This window comes from Muntiacus reevesi, chromosome 4 (genome assembly GCF_963930625.1).
Source record: "Muntiacus reevesi chromosome 4, mMunRee1.1, whole genome shotgun sequence".
In the NCBI taxonomy this organism is placed as follows: Eukaryota; Metazoa; Chordata; class Mammalia; order Artiodactyla; family Cervidae; genus Muntiacus; species Muntiacus reevesi.
This window is the reverse complement of record NC_089252.1, coordinates 75,726,842-75,745,843: the sequence shown is the minus strand read 5'-3', so window position 1 is coordinate 75,745,843 and position 19,002 is coordinate 75,726,842. Positions and strand designations below refer to the sequence as shown.

At 36.3% G+C, this 19,002-nt stretch overlaps 1 protein-coding gene across 1 annotated transcript in view; it reads right to left on the bottom strand.

The window, feature by feature from the left end:
- TOPAZ1 (testis and ovary specific TOPAZ 1) overlaps positions 1-19,002 on the bottom strand; it is a 61,459-nt gene that overhangs the window by 13,097 nt on the left and 29,360 nt on the right. The window contains exons 9-16 of the mRNA XM_065935269.1: positions 18,780-18,843; positions 13,660-13,811; positions 13,362-13,454; positions 11,102-11,217; positions 7,787-7,853; positions 6,541-6,715; positions 5,711-5,811; positions 2,902-3,067 (exon numbers count right to left, since the gene is read on the bottom strand). Coding sequence (XP_065791341.1) covers positions 2,902-3,067; positions 5,711-5,811; positions 6,541-6,715; positions 7,787-7,853; positions 11,102-11,217; positions 13,362-13,454; positions 13,660-13,811; positions 18,780-18,843 — 934 coding nt within the window. The remainder of the gene's footprint in view (positions 1-2,901; positions 3,068-5,710; positions 5,812-6,540; positions 6,716-7,786; positions 7,854-11,101; positions 11,218-13,361; positions 13,455-13,659; positions 13,812-18,779; positions 18,844-19,002) is intronic.

Genomic DNA, 19,002 nt, shown 5'->3' with positions numbered 1-19,002 from the left:
TAGGTAATAATCGCACATGTTTTTAAAAGGAAAAAATATAGGAAAAATATGTAAGCTAATCTGCCTCTCATCCCTGTCCTGCAAACACATTTCAATTCCTCTTCCCAGAAGCAACCATCATCAATTGCTTCTTATGCATCCTTCTCCAACTATTTTAAGGGTATAAAGCAAATATGTATGTATCCATTAAAAAAATTTTTTTACACAAATGGTAGCATACTGTGTACACCATTCAGGATAATCCTTTTTAAATTTGGTAATAAATCCTGGAGATCATTCCAATGAGCATTTGTGACTCTTAACTCATTCTACTCCATCATATGGCTGTTACACAGCTTCACTAACTGTTACATCCTTAATGGACACTTAAGTTATCTGGAATTCTTTATCACTGTTGATGGTAAAAGGAAAAAAGATTTCATATAACTTACAGTGCATACCTTCGAATATAGAAATAAATGTATTTGTAGGACAAATTCCTAGAAATGGAGTTAACAGATTAAAGGAAATATGCATTACTAAATTTTGACAGATATTTTTGTCAGAAAGCCCCTAAAGACAATCCATGTGAAGGTTCATTCCTCTATACCCTCACAAAAAGCATATCACTAAACTTTAATCTTTGCTGGTCTGACAAGTGCTTAGGATTTTAATGTTTATTTCTCAGTTATTACAAGTGAGATCAAGCCACTTGTGTTTTCTTTCTTGACAATGGCCTGTTAACTGCAGAACCCTCTGAAGAACAAAAAAAGTTCTGGTGACAACTTAACACAAAATTATCCTTTTTTAGAAGAAATAAAATCTTACTTATGAAAATGACTTTCAATTGAAAAGGTCACTGCAGAAAAAAATCTTGTGTTGATAACTGACAGAATTTAAAAAGATAATCTCAAACTTGAAACATCAAATTCGTAAAAATTGTAAATCTCCATAACCCACTGCATACCCCTCCTGCAAACTCTCCCAGAATCTCCAGTTAGAGAAAGACTGGTTTTGCCAGAAACTTTTAGGCAGATGATCACCTATACACTTCTTTTCCAACTATTTTACCTTTCCGTTTCTTGCCACATTTTTTTCTTTCTCATGGGGCTTGTGAACTCTGGCTTGCATTTTGCTACTTCCTCTTTTTATAAACATTCTATTTTTGTAAGCTTATTATTCTATATTTGTATTTTGTGTTGTACCTTTCTATTTCGGCTAATCTTTCTCCCAGGAAACTTCACTGGCTACATTTGTTAAATTGAAGAAAACCTTTTCCAACAAGCTTTTGATCATGAAGTCTAATCACAACCTCTATATTCCATAAACTCTCAGCATTCGATAAATGCACGTGTTTTATATATAGATAAATATGTACGTATGCTAGTTTTGTGTGTTAATGCAAAAGCTTCCAATTTTATTTACTTATGTGTTTATTCTGTCTTCCATCTAAACTCTGAGACTCTTGAGGTTTCTTCCTTTTTTTTTTTTTTTTTGTTTTAAACAAGAGGGTTTGTTTCTCTCTCGTGTATAAGAAGTCCAAAAGCTGGCATCACCTCTGGTGTGCACAGCACTGAGTGGTTCATCAAGGACTGCATCTGCTTTATCTCATTAGATCCTTGTAAACACGCCTGCTTGTGACACTCATCCCAGCTGCTCTTCCTTCCCGAAGCACCAGCTTCTTTGTAGTAACTGTTTCCATTCGATGTTGCTGTTCCTGGTCACCAAATGGGCTTCTTTCCCCTCATACTATACCTTTTCTTAACGATCCAGACCCTTATTGGCCCCATTTACATATACAGCAACTCCTAACACTGGGGAAAATACATCACAGACACAGGGTTAATATCCATAATGCATGGAAAGTCCTGTGAACAAGAGCCAGGGATATTACTCTGGGACTCAGTGGGCTGCGAAGAATTGGAAACTACCTCCAGCTGTCAGTCATCTTGTTACAGACTTGTGAATGGTGGCTTCCACGTTCCTGGGCCAAGAGTAGCCGTGCGTGGCAGTCATGGGTCCTTGTCATCGTCAGGCTGGACTGGACGTCATCACTCACTGGTTCCACGTCGTCACTGAATCGCACACCAGCCGCTCTCACTTTCCTTTATAGGTCGCCCGCTCAGTCGTGTCTGACTCTTTGTGACCCCATGGACTGTGTGGCCCACCAGGCTCCTCTGTCCGTGGGTTGTCATTTTCTTCTCCATCTTCATTCTTATTTATCCCATTTTATCAGATAAAATCTGCTTGATGGTCTAAGTAGCCAAGGCTACATTAGGTGCTGTGGTGCTCCATTGCTCTCTAAATTATATTTACCTCATGCCCAACTGATCTTAGTTGCTTCTGCTGGCTTAACTGCATTGTAATTTCTGTTAGATGAATTGACTTACTAGGGAAAACAAGCTTTATTGTTTTGGTTTGGAGCCAGCTTGTCGGCACATGCAAAGATAGGGTTTATACAGATTGCAATCAGGATTTCCCTGTCTTAGCAGCTTAAGCTTGGGCTCTGAAGCTGGGCTGTCTGGGATTAAATCTGGCCTCCACATCTTACTTGTTATGTCATTTTGGGCAAGCTGCTTATTGTCTCTAACAAGATTTTCTTATCAGTAACATGGGGATTGTAATAATTTCAAACTCATAGGGTTTCCATGAATATTAAGTGAGATAATCAGGTAAAGCATTTCTATGGTGCTGAGGCCAAAGTAACAACTAACTTTTCAACAAAGGTTCATACAGTTTCTCTTTAAAGCTAGGTTAACATTCTCCTTTCATTTTACACAACAACCTTTCCTACCCACATGAACACTAGAGGCTTAGGCCAAATTATCACCCACCATTTAATATCAACTTGAGGTGATTACAAATCCAAGAATTTATAATAAGCTTACAAAATATTTCATGCTGGTATGTATCAGAACTTACCCCTTAATACCCAAAGGGCACCATCTAGGCTTCCACTTTTTAGAAAAATTTCTGCTGCAATATTCACAATTTGACATCTTGGTGCTAACTTCTCAGGCCCTATAAGTCCTTTTAAACTTGTAAAATGTACTTTTAATTCATATAGTTTATCTAAGACCTTCCTTCCCTAGAGTTAAAAAAAAAAAAAAGAACATTGATTGTTAATCATTTAGAATATTATAGAGATACAAAGTCACTGAAGATTATATAGAAGGCAATTATGCAATCTGAGTCATCATTCGAGACTGATGGCTATCAAACTGCTTCAAGATGCTCTCCTTAAGCCCTTTCCAGCTCAGCCATGAAAACAGAAGGGAAGGGGAGCAAGCAGGGCTTTGCCTCATTAACCACTGGGCCTCCCTTCAGTGGATCTCCCTTCGTCTGTTTTAGTCACTGAGCTTCCTTTCTAAAGACCTCATTTGGCAAAAAGATTTCATGCCTTAAAGTGGAAAACTACCCATTATATGTTCTTGCTCTTCTTATGTTGATCACCCTGAGACCCAGAAGGGAAAGCCAATGAAAAGAAGATAATTTAATATAAAATTGAGATAAAGAATGATAGTGGGGAAAAAGGGATAAAATTGTTGGCTGAAAATTATTTTTCTGAGTCAATAAGCTAATAGTTTCACATAATCTACATAAGGACTGTCTCTAGGGTAGACATTAGAAATTGGACCTGTGTTATTATTTCTATTAGGGTCAGCAAAATTTTTCTATAAAAAGCCAGATAGTAAATGCTTTGGGCTTTGCAAGTCACATTTGGTCAGTTGCATATTCTTTTTGGTTGTTTTTAAATTTCTAAGTCTTTAAAAATGTAAGAAACATTCTTAGCTCATGAGTAGTATAAAAATAGGCTGTGGGCCAGATCTGGCTTTTAGTTTACAGACTCTTGTTTCATATTACATTATACGCTATTGTGAGTCAGATGCATATTATGTCGTCAAAGTACTTTCAATCTGACTGCATTAAATGAGTGCATTTTTCAAGGGATACCTTAAGTTTAATCCCAACGGTTTTACTTTTATGTTCAAAAAGGAAGCTTTATTAAAAATTTTCATTTACATTTCATTAAAAATTAGGCAGAGTAAGATAACAAATAAAATACTCATTCTGAATAATATAGTGAACATTTAAAATTAAAATATAGGCACAAATTCACCAACCGCTTATATCTTAAATAAAAACAGCCAAATAAAACTAAAATATACTCTGAAATTAAAGCAAAATCAGTCTGAGTTTTAAAAAGACCTTTCCTACTAGGTAGTCCTCAAATTCTCAAGCATTAAATACCCAATAAATTAATGCTATGATAGACCTTAAGTTAGATTGTGAGAAGGGGGACAAAGTACATTTTGTCCAGTCCAGGTCTATCAGATAATAAGTGCTCTTGAAGAGCTTGGAAACTGGAGATCTTCTGTACAATGATTATTTGAAAATGCTTTTCTTTAAAAAAATTTTTGAATTTTGTATGTGTACATGAGTGACCATGTACACATTTAACGTCCTTAAATATTATTTCAATTGTGAAACAACCTCTTTATAAAAAAGAAGGAAGTGGGGAGGGAAATAGGAGGGAGGTTCAAAAGGGAGGGGATATATGTATACCTATGGCTGATTCATGTTGAGATTTGACAGAAAACAAAATAATTCTGTAAAGCAGTTATCCTTCAAGAAAAAAAACAAAAACAAACAAACAAAAAGAAATGTAAAAACTCGAGAATTGAGAGGGAGGAAACACCTGCATTTGACTGCATAGAAATAAACCAGTACACGAATTTTTTTAAAAGAGGAGGAGGAAGGAATAAAAGTTATATTTTAATAGTTGATTCAATAGCAACCTCACTCTCAACTATCCTACCCTCCATATCTCAGCACTTCTCTCCCTATTTTGGATTTTCCTGCCCTTTACTTAACTTTATTGAATCTATCACTCTACCCACACCTCAGGGAAGTATACCTCAGGTAGTAAAATATGGTCTAGAGTTGCTACACTGCTTCTATGATGAGCTAAATCTCAAAGGTATACATGAAGATAGTAACAGTGTTCCAGGGAATCCTAAGAAGTAATTTCAAAGGAGTTCTATTAATTGTATCTTGGGCTCATCTTAAGAGAGGTCTTCCAAAACTGTAATACTGCCAACACTCAGGAGTTGGCAAAATATACTGAATTGACAGGTGCTTCAAGTAAAAATGACATTTAGCCCAGCTTCCCAAGTATTCCCCACACTGAGATTCTTCATGGTAGTCAGTCTCATGCCTCCTCTTGTACACATGTTCCTAATAACACCACCTAAGTGAAGTGAAGTGAAAGTCGCCCAGTCGTGTCCGACTCTTTGCGACCCCATGGACTACACAGTCCACGGAATTCTCCAGGCCAGAATACTGGAGTGGGTAGCCTTTCCCTTCTCTAGGGGATCTTCCCAAACCAGGGAGCGAACCCAGTCTCCTGCATTGCAGGCGGATTCTTTACCAGCTGAGTCACAAGGGAAGCCCAAGAATACTGGAGTGGGTAGCCTATCCCTTTTCCAGGGGATCTTCTCTACCCAGGAGTCGAACTGGGGTCTCCTGTATTGCAGGTGGACTCTACCAACTAAGCTATCAGGAAAGCCCAAATATACCACCTAATTATTCATTTACTGTCTGAGGCTCAATTTGCCCCCTGTAGCGATAATCAGCAAAATTTTAACTTTCAGGGTTAACTTATATTCTATACAAAAATGTAAAACGAACACTCTACAGATCAAGCCAAAACAAAAATTTAGTGAAGTACCTTGGACCACTGCAACAGCTTGTGATAGAAGTACATAGCACTGATTCCGATTCTTCCCAGCAAAGTTTTATCTACTTCACTATTCTGCGGATCTTTGCTAACTGAAACACAAAGTAGATACACGGAAGAAAATGAAATAGTCACTTTGAATGACGGAAAAGGCAAATTTAATATGGAATTAGTGATACTACCACAAAGACCAGGTGTCGGCCAACTACAGCCCATGGGCCGCATCTGGCCTGTGGCCTGTTTCTGTATAGCCTGTGAGCTTCTAAGAACGGTTTTTATTTTTAAAGGGTTGTTTGAAAAGAAAACTATGTGACACAGATCATATGCTGTGTGTGCAACACCTAAAATATTTACTATCTGCTCCTTTACAGAGTTCATCAACCCTGATAGAGAATATAGCAGTGAAGTGTTCACACACACACATACACACTCACACACAGAGAAAGGTCTCAAAAACACATGAATTTTATTGACTTGCAACAGTGAAGATAGTAACAGTGATCCCAAAATTCAGATTCTCCATTATAATTTGCTAGCAACAGTTTTACCAATCTGAATGAAAAGAAACCTAAGAACATGAAACATCTGATATACTGACCTTTTATCACTTTTTTATCATTATAATCTAAATTAATAATAAATAGATGGAGAAAAAGAGAGAAGAAATCATATCTAAAACCTGCATTATTAATTTATCTTCAACGTGGAGACTGTTAGGAGCTTTATGTTTTGAACACCGTGCCAGTCAATCTATCAATCAGTAAGAAAGAACACCATATCACCCTAACATGCAGTACTCTGACCAAAACAGCAACATTTACCTGTTTCAGCAAATTCACAAAATGGAACACCTGGTCGCTCTTCTTTACAGTCTTTTGTTAGTGTTTCAGCAATACAAGCACAAAATCTCTGGAAATCTGCCAATTTTTCGCAGCTCATTTTTATGTTAATGTATACATTTCCCAATTTGGTCCAGTCACCTTTTTCTTTACAATGCTATGAGAATTATTAAAAACAAAACAAAAAATGTAAGCTGTCATTTATGCAAACATATTATGGGGTAGGCACATGTCGGCATTACAGAAATTAATAAGACATGATCTCTGCAAATCTTATCTAAGCTTCCTGGCAAGTGTTATAACAGTAGCAACATGCTACTGTACAATTTGCTTTTCTGACCATGGCAAAGCCTATATAAGGTCCAGATGTCAACGTACACCTGTTTTAATTATTTAGTTCCTAATGTCCTTAATTGACGTCATCCCCAAACCTGGAATACACAGTGGAGATAGATTTTCGGAGAAGAGATGACTAGCAGCATGATTTGAGCTGCCTCCACAGTAATACATTATTTTATTACTGTTAGAGATTGCATTTTACAATTATTTGGCCATTTGTGATGTGGGGCCCACACACAATTTTGGGCATTACATTTCTTCTACAAAAGGACCTAAAAAGTAAATTTCACTAAACTTACTCTCTTTCTATTATTTTCTATTCTAAAATAAAAGTTTTCTATACCAACAAAATATACTGTTTCAAGGATATACATATTAATTTAGACTAGATCAACAATTATTATAATGAGTATAAAAATGATCTTAAATTAAAAAGTCAAGTCATCCTGAAAGTCCTCTATTTCTTATTCAGACTCTAAGTGCTTGGAGAGCACACAGTGACCATGGCTTTACCCTGTCAGGTCACATCCTGTCCATTCAATATGATCACCCATGGATCATGACAAGAAAGCCAACTCACTCATGAACTGAAGGAGTCCACCTAGTTACAAGAATTAAAAGCCAAGCTATAGATTACTATAGCTTAACATACCTTAATTTTAAACTGAACAACTATGTCTAGAATGATTTTTAGAATAGTTCAAACTCTAGAAATTATGTTTCCATTTGAAGGCATTAACTTGTAAAAAATTAAACTTCTTTTCCTTCTTTTCTCTGTGTAACAGCTGCATTTGTAAACCTTTTTTTAAAACTGGGTTACTATTCAGCTTCTTTGTTGTTACTGGTTTTCAGAGTTCCCAGATACATATTTAAAAGATAAGCATCATACCTCTATTTCATTCAAGGCTGCCTCCAAGTCACATTTCCAGTTCTTTTTAAATTGCCTCATGTGTAACCTTTAACAACAGAAAAGGGTTAATTATGTTCACTCCCCCAAAGTCAATATTGCTTCTAATTCATTTGTTAACTTATACCTAAAAGACTGGAGAAAGAGTAATATGCTATAAAAATTCTTTAGTGCTGAATAAATTGGTAATTGCACAGTTACCTTACTTAAACTATTTCCTCCTGAACCACAGGCAATGAGGAGGAAAAACAATTCCATATGAAACCATACTTTCATCTCAACTTGAACACAGAGAATGTCAAAGCTTCAAAATAATTGTGAATACAAAGAGAAAAAAAAAACACACACACACAAAAGAAATCCTAGCATTTGCTCTCTGCTGCTCTCACTCCACCCTTATTGCTCCATAAGGACATGAGGCAAGCAAATGCTAACCACAACAACCAAATCAAGCAAACAAAAAGTATCTGTAAGGGGAGAACCATAGAAGGAAACTAGCAGAAGGACCTAACAGTGACTAAAAATCACTGTTACAAAGTCCACACAAATTTTGAAAATGCTAAGGAAAACAAGTGGGTAGATGAGAACATAAACCACACAGAAGGAATTTAGAAGTTTGTATGATTTGAACAAAGCAAATGTGAAATGCATGGATAGCTTCAGGGACAGGAAAAAAAAAACCCAAACAAAAATGAAAGAAGTATGTTTTGGCAACTGGGAAAAGGACAAGAAAAGGTGCAAAGAGGAGGGAGCAAATAAACTGTTAAAACTATAGAAGAGCCAATTTTCAATTTTGGTAATTAGTCCCAATGTTTTATAAATTATTCCAGAGCATTAAAAAGGAAGGACGAGTTCCTAATTTTTATCCATTCATCTGTGGATGGTCACTTAGGTTGTTTCTGCTGTCTTGGCTATTATAAATGGTGTTGCTATGAATACTGTGGTGCACGTATCTTTTCAAATTAGAGGCTTCGTGTTTTCTGGAGTAATGCCCAGGGACGGGACTGCTGGATCATATGGCAACTCTATTTTTGGCTTCTTAAGGAATCTCTATACTGTACTCCACAGTGGCTGCAACAATTTCCATTCTCTCCAACAGCGTAGGAGGGCACCCTCTTCTTCACACCCTCTCCAGCATTTACTGTTTGTAGACTTTTTGATGATGGCCATTGTGACTGGTGTGAGGTGGTAATCAGCAACGTTGGACATCTTTTCATGTGGGCCATTTACATATCTTCTTTGAAGAAATGGCTAATTAGGTCTTCTGTCATTTATTGACTGGGTGGGGTGTTTTTTTTGGTGTTTTTTTGATACTGAGTTGTATGACCTGTTTATGTATTTTGGAAATTAAACCCTTGTTGGATGCCTCATTCTACAAATATTTTCCCCGTCTGTAAGTTGTCTTTCATTTTGTTCACAGTTTCCTTTGTTGTACAAAAGTTTTTAAGTTTGATTAGGTCTCATTTGCTTATTTTTGCTTTTATTTCTTTTGCCTTGGGAGACTGGTCTAAGAAAATATTGCCACATTTTACATCAGAAAATGTTTTGCCTATGTTCTCTTCTAGGATTTTTACAGTGTCATGTCTTATATTTAGGTCTTTGAATCATTTTATTTTTGTACATTTTGTGAGGTAATGTTCTAACTTCACTGATTTACATGAAGCTGTTCAACTTTCCCAATACCACTTGCTGAAGAGACTGTCTTTTCTCCATTGAACATTCTTGACTCTGTGATTCTATATAAATTTTAGGATTATTTGTTCTAGTTCTGTGAAAAATGTCATGGTTAATTTGATTGGGAATGCATTAAATCTAGATTGCTTTGGGTAGTATGGCTATTTTAACAATATTAATTTTTCCAATCCAAGATTTGTAGCATTGTTTTAAATTGCAAAATATAGGGGACAACTTAAAAACCCACACATTGATTGAATAACCTGAAGTACATTCAAACAATGGAGTACTTTGCCTTTATTAAAAACTGACAAATTTCCCTCTAAACTGATTTAGACTGATCTCCAGGATATACTGTTTGAGTGAAAAAAGCAAATTTGAAATTCATTATATGCTACACTATGTGTAACAAAGAAGTTGATATAAGAAAATATATAAGTATCTGCTCATAACCCCAGAAACTGAAAGATTGGTTACCTCTAGTATGTAGGTGGAAAAGGGGTGAAAAGGAGGAGGAAACAGAAATGGTAGAGTAGGGGTAAGGGGGAGCAACATTTCTCATTGCATCTGTTTATACTGATGGTTACAACCAACAGTAGTATTTCACATACTTTCCCAAAACAAACAGACTATGATGTGGGATAACTGAAAATATAATACAAACAGTAACAAATAAATGTAAATGATCTATAAATGAATAATCACACCAAATGGGTATGGGGAAAAAAAAGGGAACTAATAAAAAGGCACTAGAGCAAATTCACAGGGGATCCTCAGGTAATTTTAATACTTTCACGACATCTGTCAGACACTATCAAACTACTATTAATTTGTTTGGATCTAACCTCTTAATAAATGCTACTGTTAATGTATTTCTTTTGGCCTCGGGATACTAGTGTGGAAACCTCTGTATCAGAGGATCATGAGACATGAAACAAATGTGGAAGTGCCTCTGAAGGAGCTTACTGGGCTTTCTCAAGGACTTTTCTGGTTGGCATCGTTTGCATTTTGTCAAATCTGACTTTGTTAAAAAGTTATGATTCATTTAAACACCTAAAATTTGTATACTTTTCTCTATGTATGTGACAGTTTAATAAAATTTTTATCAAAGTCATGGCTTTCCTTTTTCTCAATACAGGTATTTATGGTACTACTCTTTTAATTATTATAGGTCTTTTTTTTTTTTTTTTTTAAGGTCTTTTGAGGCTCATAAGCTAAACAGAGAAAGCAAACAAGTCAGAGAAAGAATGAAAGAGAGACCTTAAAATATTTTATCTAGTTAACATGACAAGAAGTGAGTGAAAGAGAAAGAAGGATTAAAGTAATTTGAATACATGTAAGAGAGTGCATTAAGTAGAATTAAGTAAGTTGTGAAACAAAGCAAGAGTCTTTACATTTGATCTGCCAGGTAGCGAGATGAAATCAGGTGATGAAAAAGATGTGGTGAGGCTGGCCAGGAGGGCTAGCTAGAGGCAGCTGATGACAATGTGACCAGGCCATAACCAAGAGGGGGACAAGGGCTTATGGTGGGCATATGAAGAATGATAAGTGCTTTGTCTTCATCCTTTTTAAGTCCCCACCAAAATACAAATATTTTAGTCCTAATTATAATGATTTTCTTACCTGGATTTCATTTCCAGAACTGCAGTTATTTCTGGCTTGGAAGCCTGTATTTGATATAAAAGCTTAATGATATAGTTAAAGTGTTCTGGGTCAAGTACCATCCCAGCTTCAACGAGCTGTGGAAGAGGGTAAAGAGTAGTCATTCTTTTAAAAATGTGAAACCAATGTGTGTGGGAAAAACTAAGAGACTGATGGAAGAAGGGAAACATGGAGACAGAATTAAAATCCATTAAAAAATCTGAAGCATATTTTTCTTTAAATATTTGAGAACCACCATAGGACACCTTACATCAAGAATTTAAAGCAAAAATGAAAATAATACTTTTGAATTTAAACTTGAACAATATTATATTAGTCCTTTTCTCCAAGTTATGTCTACTACTTTATCAATTGAACATCTTGCTTGGTACTAATTCTGTCTTTTAGTAAGTATAGCACTGTGGTTATACTGTATGCCGGATGAGAAAATCCCTGAGATATATCAAGTTGAGGTTTTCTACAATGACTCTAGGTGATCAGTAATTTCTTCTTCTTTTTTTTAAATTTATCTATCTTCAATTTTACTGAGATTTATCAATAACTGACATGCAGCAACTGTATAAGTTTAAGGTATACAGCATAATGATTTGACTCACATGTATCATGAAAAGATTACAATAATTTTAGTGAACATCTATCACCTAATATAAACACAAAATAAAAAAAAAGGAAAAAAATTTTTCCTTGTGTTACAAACTCTCAGGATTTACTCTCTTACCAACTTTCATGTATAACATACAGCAGTGTTAATCGCATTCACCACGTTGTATAACACACAGGGATTCCCTGGTGGCTCAGTCAGTAAAGAGTCTGCTTGTCATGCAGGAGACTCCGATTTGATCCCTGGGTTGAAAAGAGCCCCTGGAGAAGGGAATGGCAACCGTCTCCAAAATTTGTGCCTTGAGAATTCCATGGACAGAGGAACCAAGTGGGTTAAAGTCCATGGGATCACAAAGGGTCAGACACGACTGAATGACACACACACAGTTCTTATTTCTCTTTTAACTGGAAGTTTGTACCTTTTACCACCTTCATCCAGTTTCCAATTCCCTTACCCTCTGCTCCTGGTAACCAGAAATCTCATTTCCTTTTTTGCAAGTTTGTTTTTTGAAGTATAATTAACCTATAACACTATGTTAGTTACTCATGCACAACATGGTGATCTGACATTTCTATACATTACAAAATGATAACCATGATAAGTTTAGTTACCATCTGTCACCATACAAAGATATTACATTATTGCTAACTATACCATGCCATACACTTCATCCCTGTTACTCAACTCTTATGTAACTGGAAGTTTGAGTAATTCCTGATTAAAAAAATTTCCAGTGAAGTAATTTTGTCAAGTTTTGTAATGTGAAACTAGAGATATTCACCGAAATATTTGTTCATCTGCTAAACTGGTTCAAATGCTGCTTCCTAAAGAGAATGGGCGGGAAGTGTGGTGTTTTCCTGCTATAGGCCTACTCTGAAATGAAATGGTAGCAAATGAAATAGCACCAAATACTAAGAAATATTCAACAACAGTAAAAATTTTAATATATTTTAAAAAATGTAAAAATCTTTTTCTTTTTGCTATATGCCAAATATAAAGTTAACTCCTTGCCACCATATTCTTTGGCTTCCCTGGTGGCTCAGTGGTTAAAAAATCCTCCTGCAACGCAGGAGATGTGGGTTTGATCCCTGGGTTGGGAAGATCCCCTGAAGCAGGAAATGGCCACCCTCTCCAGTATTCCTGCCTGGAGAATTCCATGGACAGAGGAGCCTGGTGGGCTACAGTCCATGGGGTCGCAAAGAGTTGGACACGACTGAGTGACTAAACCACCACCACCACCATACTCTTATCTATCTACCTTGTTTGGTAACAATGTCTTCCTTATACATTGATTTGTGTATTTATTTTTGTTATATATGACCTCAAATCTTTTTGAAAAGAAAATTTTCTTCAATCATTTTTAAGAAGTAGAGATGAGGATGGTTCATGAATTTGTAAGAAGTCACCTGGCATCCTTAGAGCTATTTAATTAAGGGCAAGGCCTGTTAGTCACTGGAGTCTGTTTATAAACCCTACTTCAGGAGAAAAAGAACATTTCTGAAAATGTAATTCTTTGGTATAAAAAAGGTGAGTAAAAGACAATTTAAGAGTAAGCAGAAATCACTATTTTCTTGGTTATTCACTATTAAAGAATAAAATGGATAAAACAAAAAATTATACCTTGTAAAAGATATCAATTAAAGCAGGTACAGCATTCCTTAATTTCATAGTTGCCACATACTCAAATATTTTTAGTAATATTTTCAGAGCAGGCTGGATAAAACAAAAAAATTACACTCATTTTCATGTCTTTTTTCAGTATACTTTAAGTTTCTCAGATTTGTTTATGCTGAAAAACACAAGTGTTCTCTAGGAAGTATTTAACAAACAGAAATTCAACTGCTAAATTATACATATAAGAAATGTATCAGAGAAATTAACTTAAAATATTAGAAAAATGTATTTTCAGGTTACTTACCAGCATCTTAATCATTATGCAGAGGTTCATGACCTGAAATACTTCTTCCAATAAACAGTGTCTGAGTAAAGAATTTAGAAGGTCATTTAATACTTGTAAATCAAAGTGTATACCTGGAAGAAACTTTCTGTAGTACTCCATAAACATGTTTGCTGAAAATGATGAAATACACAGTAAAGTCATTTGCTGCTTTTAAGACAGTCACCTTTCCTAAATTAGACAATTTTTCTATATTTAAAGATCAAGTAGCATTAACTCCACCCCACTCCAGTACTCTTGCCTGGAAAATCCCATGGACGGAGGAGCCTGGTAGGCTACAGTCCATGGGGTCGCGAAGAGTCGGACACGACTGAGCGACTTCACTTTCACTTTTCACTTTCAGGCATTGGAGAAGGAAATGGCAGCCCACTCCAGTATCTTGCCTGGAGAATCCCAGGGATGGGAGCCTGGTGGGCTGCCATTTATGGGGTCACACAGAGTTGGGCACAACTGATATGACTTAGCAGCAGCATTAACTCAATTTCTTAAAAGACACACTTTCAGTATCAGAAATATTTGATGAAAATACACTAAAGCAAAAGTTAAATGGCAACAACATGTCAACCAGGATGTTAAGTACTAGATTAGGATCTAACTCATGTGCTAGCCACAAAAAATAGGACCAAATTACCTAAAACATCATGGTTTCCACATGAACTCCCCCACACTCTCAGGGGGACTTTAGGCAGTGGCCTGTTTAAGAGTGGAAGCAGTCTATTTTGACATATACCCCTTCTCTCTGTTTTAACCTGATCAACATGTTGACCCTGGGGATATTTTTATTCTAGTTTATGATATGAGCCTTCTCCGAAAAATTACAACACTGATTAATTTCCACTGAAAAAGTGTTTTTTTAAAATTTATTTTTAAGAAATTATTTATTTTGGCTGGGCTGGGGCTGGGTGTCTGTTGCTGCATGGGCTTTTCTCTAGTTATGGCAAGTGGAAGTTACTGTCTAGTTGTGGTATGTGGGTTTCTCACTGCGGTGGCTTCTCTTACTGTGGAGCACAGGCTCTATGTACGGAGGTTTTAGTAGTTGTGGTACATGGGCTCAGAAGTTGTCCTGGGCTTGAGAGCACAGACTCGATAGTTCGGCTCACGCGCTTAGCTACTCTGCAGCGTGTGGGATCTTCCCAGACCACGGATCCAACCTCTGTCTCCTGCATTGGCAAGTGGATTTTTTATCACTGGGCCACCAGGGAAGCTCTGAAAAGTCATTTCTTAATGGACTCTTGCATTGCCTCACATTTTAGCTACTGTGAATAATGCTGCTATAAATATGGGTGTGCAAGTATCTTTCAAGACCCTGCTGTCAATTCTTTCGTGTATATATCAGGAGAAGAATTGCTGGATCATATGGTAACTCTATTTTTAATTTTTTTGGCAACTGTCATACTTTTCCTAACAGTGCTGTACAATTTTACATTCCTTCCCATAGTGCATGAGGGTTTCAATTTCTCCACATCCTCACTAACACTTTTTTTTTTTGATAGCAGTCATTCTAATGGATATGAGGTGGTATCTCAATGTAGTTTTGATATGCATTTCCCTTAGGTCTGGTGATGTTGAGCATCATTTTCCATGCTTATTGGCCATTTGTGTATCTTCTTTGGAGAAACATCTCTTCAAATACTTTGCCTATTTTTGAATCAGGTTTTGTTGTTGTTGAGTTTTAAGGGTTCTCTATATATTCTAGATATTAATCCCTTATCAGATATATGATTTACAAATATTTTCTCCCATTCTGTGGGCTGCTGTTTCATCTTGTTGATATTGTCTCATAACGCACAAAATTTTCAAATTTTCATGAAGTTCAATTTATCTATTTTTTTTCTTTGTTGCCTCTGACTTTGGTTTCATATCCAAGAAATCATTGCCAAATCCAACGTTGTGATGTTTTTCTCCTCATGCTTTCTTCTCAGAGTTTTATTGTTGTATTACCTTACATTAAGGTTTTCAATCCATTTTAAACTAACTTTTGTATACAGTGTTAGATACGGGTTCAATTTTACTGTTTTGCATTGGGATATTTAGTTTTCCAGCATTATTTGCTGAAAAAAACTAACTATTGCTGGTGAATGGTCTAGCATCCTTTTCAAAAACCATTTGATCATGTATGTGAGGGTTTATGTTTAGGCTCTCTATTCTATTCCATTGATTTATATGTCTCCCTTTATGCTAGCACCACACTTTTGATGACTATAGCTCTGGAGTAAGTTTTCAAGTTAGGAAGTATGAGTCCTCCAGTTTTTTCTTTTTCAAGATTATTTCAGGACTTCTTGAGATACCATATGAGTTTTAGGATGGGTTTTTCTATTTCTACTGAGTTATTGGCATTTTGATAGAGATTGCATTGAATCTGCAGATCTCTTGGGAAGTAATGACATTCTAATAATACTGAGTCTCCCAATCTACTAACATGGGTGGTGGTTGTTCAGTTGCTCAGGTGTGTATGACTCTTTGTGAGCCCATGGATGCAGCATGCCAGGCTTCCCTGTCCTTCACTTCTTCCTGGAGTTTGCTCAAACTCATGTCCACTGAACTGGTGATGCCATTCAACAATCTCATCCTGTGTCATCCCCTTCTCCTCCTGCCTTCTATTTCTGCCAGCATCAGGGTCTTTTCCAATGAGCTGGTTCTTCGCATCAGGTGGCCAAAGTACTGGATTTTCAGCTTCAGCATCAGTCCTTTCAATGAATATTCCGGGTTGATTTCCTTTAGGATTGACTGGTTTGATCTCCTTGCAGTCCAAGGGACTCTCAAGAGTCTTCTCCCAACACCATAGTTCAAAAGCATCAATTCTTTGACATTCAGCCTTCTTTCTGGTCCAACTCTCAATCCATACATAGCTACTGGAAAAACCATAGTTTTGACTATACAGACCTCTGCTGGCAAAGTAATGTTTCTGCTTTTCAATACGCCACCTAGGTTTTGTCATAGTTAATTTCATGGCTGCAGTCACCATCTGCAGTGATTTGGGAATCCAAGAAAATACAACCTGTAAGTGTTTCCACAGTTTCCCCATCTATATGCCATAAAGTGATGGGACTGGATGCCATGATCTTAGTAATAACATTTTAATATTACGGAATCTTCCAATCTGTGTCTTTAATTTCTCTTTCAACAATGTTGTGTAGATGTCATTGTACAAGTCTTTCACTTTTTTGGTTAAACTAGTTTTTAAGTATTTTATTCTTTCGAGTTACTGTAAATGGAATTGTTTTTGTAATTCCCTTTTCAGGGTGCTCAATTTCAGTGTATAGAAATGCAAATAATTTTTGCATGTTGACTTGGTCACTTATTAACCCTAACTGCTTTTTTCCCCTCAGAATCTTAATTATTTTCTACATATAAGGTCATATCATCTGCACACAGGCCACTGACTTCTTCCTTTCTGAAATGGATGCCTTGTCTAATTGCTCTGGCGAGAACTTCCATCTCTGTTGAACTGAAGTGGTGAAAGCAGGCATCCTTGCCTTGTTCCTAATCTTAGGAAAAAAAAGTTTTCACTTTTTTGCCACCAAATATGGTGTTTACTGTGAGGTTTTCAGATGTGGCTTTTAAATGTTGAGGTAGTTTCCTTTTATTCTTGTCTTTTGAGTGTTTCTTTTTTTTTTAAAATCAATGAAAGGGTATTAAATTTTTTCAAATGTTTTTTCTGCATCAACTGAAATGATCATGTGTTTTTTTCCATTCATTCTGTTAATGTGGTTACTTGGACTGATTTTTGTATGCTGAACTACACTGTATTCTAAGAACGAACTCCACTTGGTCATGGTCTATGATCCTTCCAATTCAGGTTTTGTTGAGGAATTTGCTAGTTTTTGTTGAGGAATTTTATATCAATGTGTTCAAATTTCTGGGAAAAGTCTGAGAATTGATATTAGTTCTTTAAATGTTTGGTACAACTCAACAGTGAAGATTTCCTTCTGGTATGTGCCAAGCAGCAGTAGTTTTACATAATGGTTTTAATCAGACAACTTCTGGAAAAAGGATTTTATGTGGAAATTCAAATATCAAACAGATAAAAATGAACCTATGGTTAAATAGGGTAATGGGGAGTCCCACCTTCTCAGTACTTCCCCCTTGTGAACTTGTCAACTTGACAAATATTAAAGCTTGGTCCCTTCTTTTTAGGACTCACAATGTAGTAGGGGGAGATGGGAGCAGAGAATGGGATTAGGCTGTGGAGTCAGATAAGGGTGTAATGGAGATAATCCTATTTTCTATGACTAAGCTTTGAAAGATGAATAGGTCTCTGCTATGGGGAAGTGGGATAAAAGAAAGGCATCCTGGGTAGAAGAGCAGTGCCTTTTCTATTATAGCAGAGTTTGGCTTGTTTACCATCTGAGCCACCAGGGAAGCTTCCCTGATAGCTCAGTTGGTAAAGAATCTGTCTGCAATGCAGGAGACCCTGGTTTGATTCCTGGCTAGGGAAGATCCCCTGGAGAAGGGCAAGACTACCCACTCCAGTATTCTGGCCTGGACTGCATAGTCCATGGGGTCACAAAGAGTCAGACACGACTGAGCGACTTTCACTTCGGCCTGTTTAGGGAACTGCAAAGAGTGATTGATATGCATTAGCTACAAGCTGCTGCTGCTTCTGAGTCGCTTTAGTCATGTCTGACTCTAAGACCCTATGGACAGCAGCCCACCAGGCTCTCTGTCCACAGGATTCTCTAGGCAAGAAAACTGGAGTGGGTTGCCATTTCCTTCTCCTCAGCTACAAGGGACACGTGTAAAAGGATGAAGATGTAGGGAAGAATCAGTTTCTGACAGATCCGTTCAAAAAGATTTTAAGCTAATTAACGACATCCTTTTTTCTATCTTATACTGTAAATAAAATTTCTACATCATGAAAATATTAGTATGTAAGTGAATTACAATGTTACATGGATTAAAATTTATTAACCAAAATGCCACACTTAATGTTAATCCTTTCTAAGACCAACACAACTAATCTAAGACACTCAGTTTTCATACTCAAAAGTATTGAATTTACATTTAAACCATGAGGACAATAGCATTGTTTGAAACACCTGCATTAGTGATTTTATAGTAATCATTCTACTATCTCTTACCTGCACGTTGTAGCAAACACAGCTCATTGATACTTATATATTTCTTAAACACATCCATACAAACCTGTAAAAGTCATGAAAAATGTAAAATCACCTTTTCATATTTCACAAAAACTATACAAATTTCAGTCCTATCTTTTTGTTTATTCTATTTTTTTAAAGTCAATTTAAGGCAATGGAATAAAGAAGCTGATGTTAGGTTAACTAAGACGGGAAATGCATA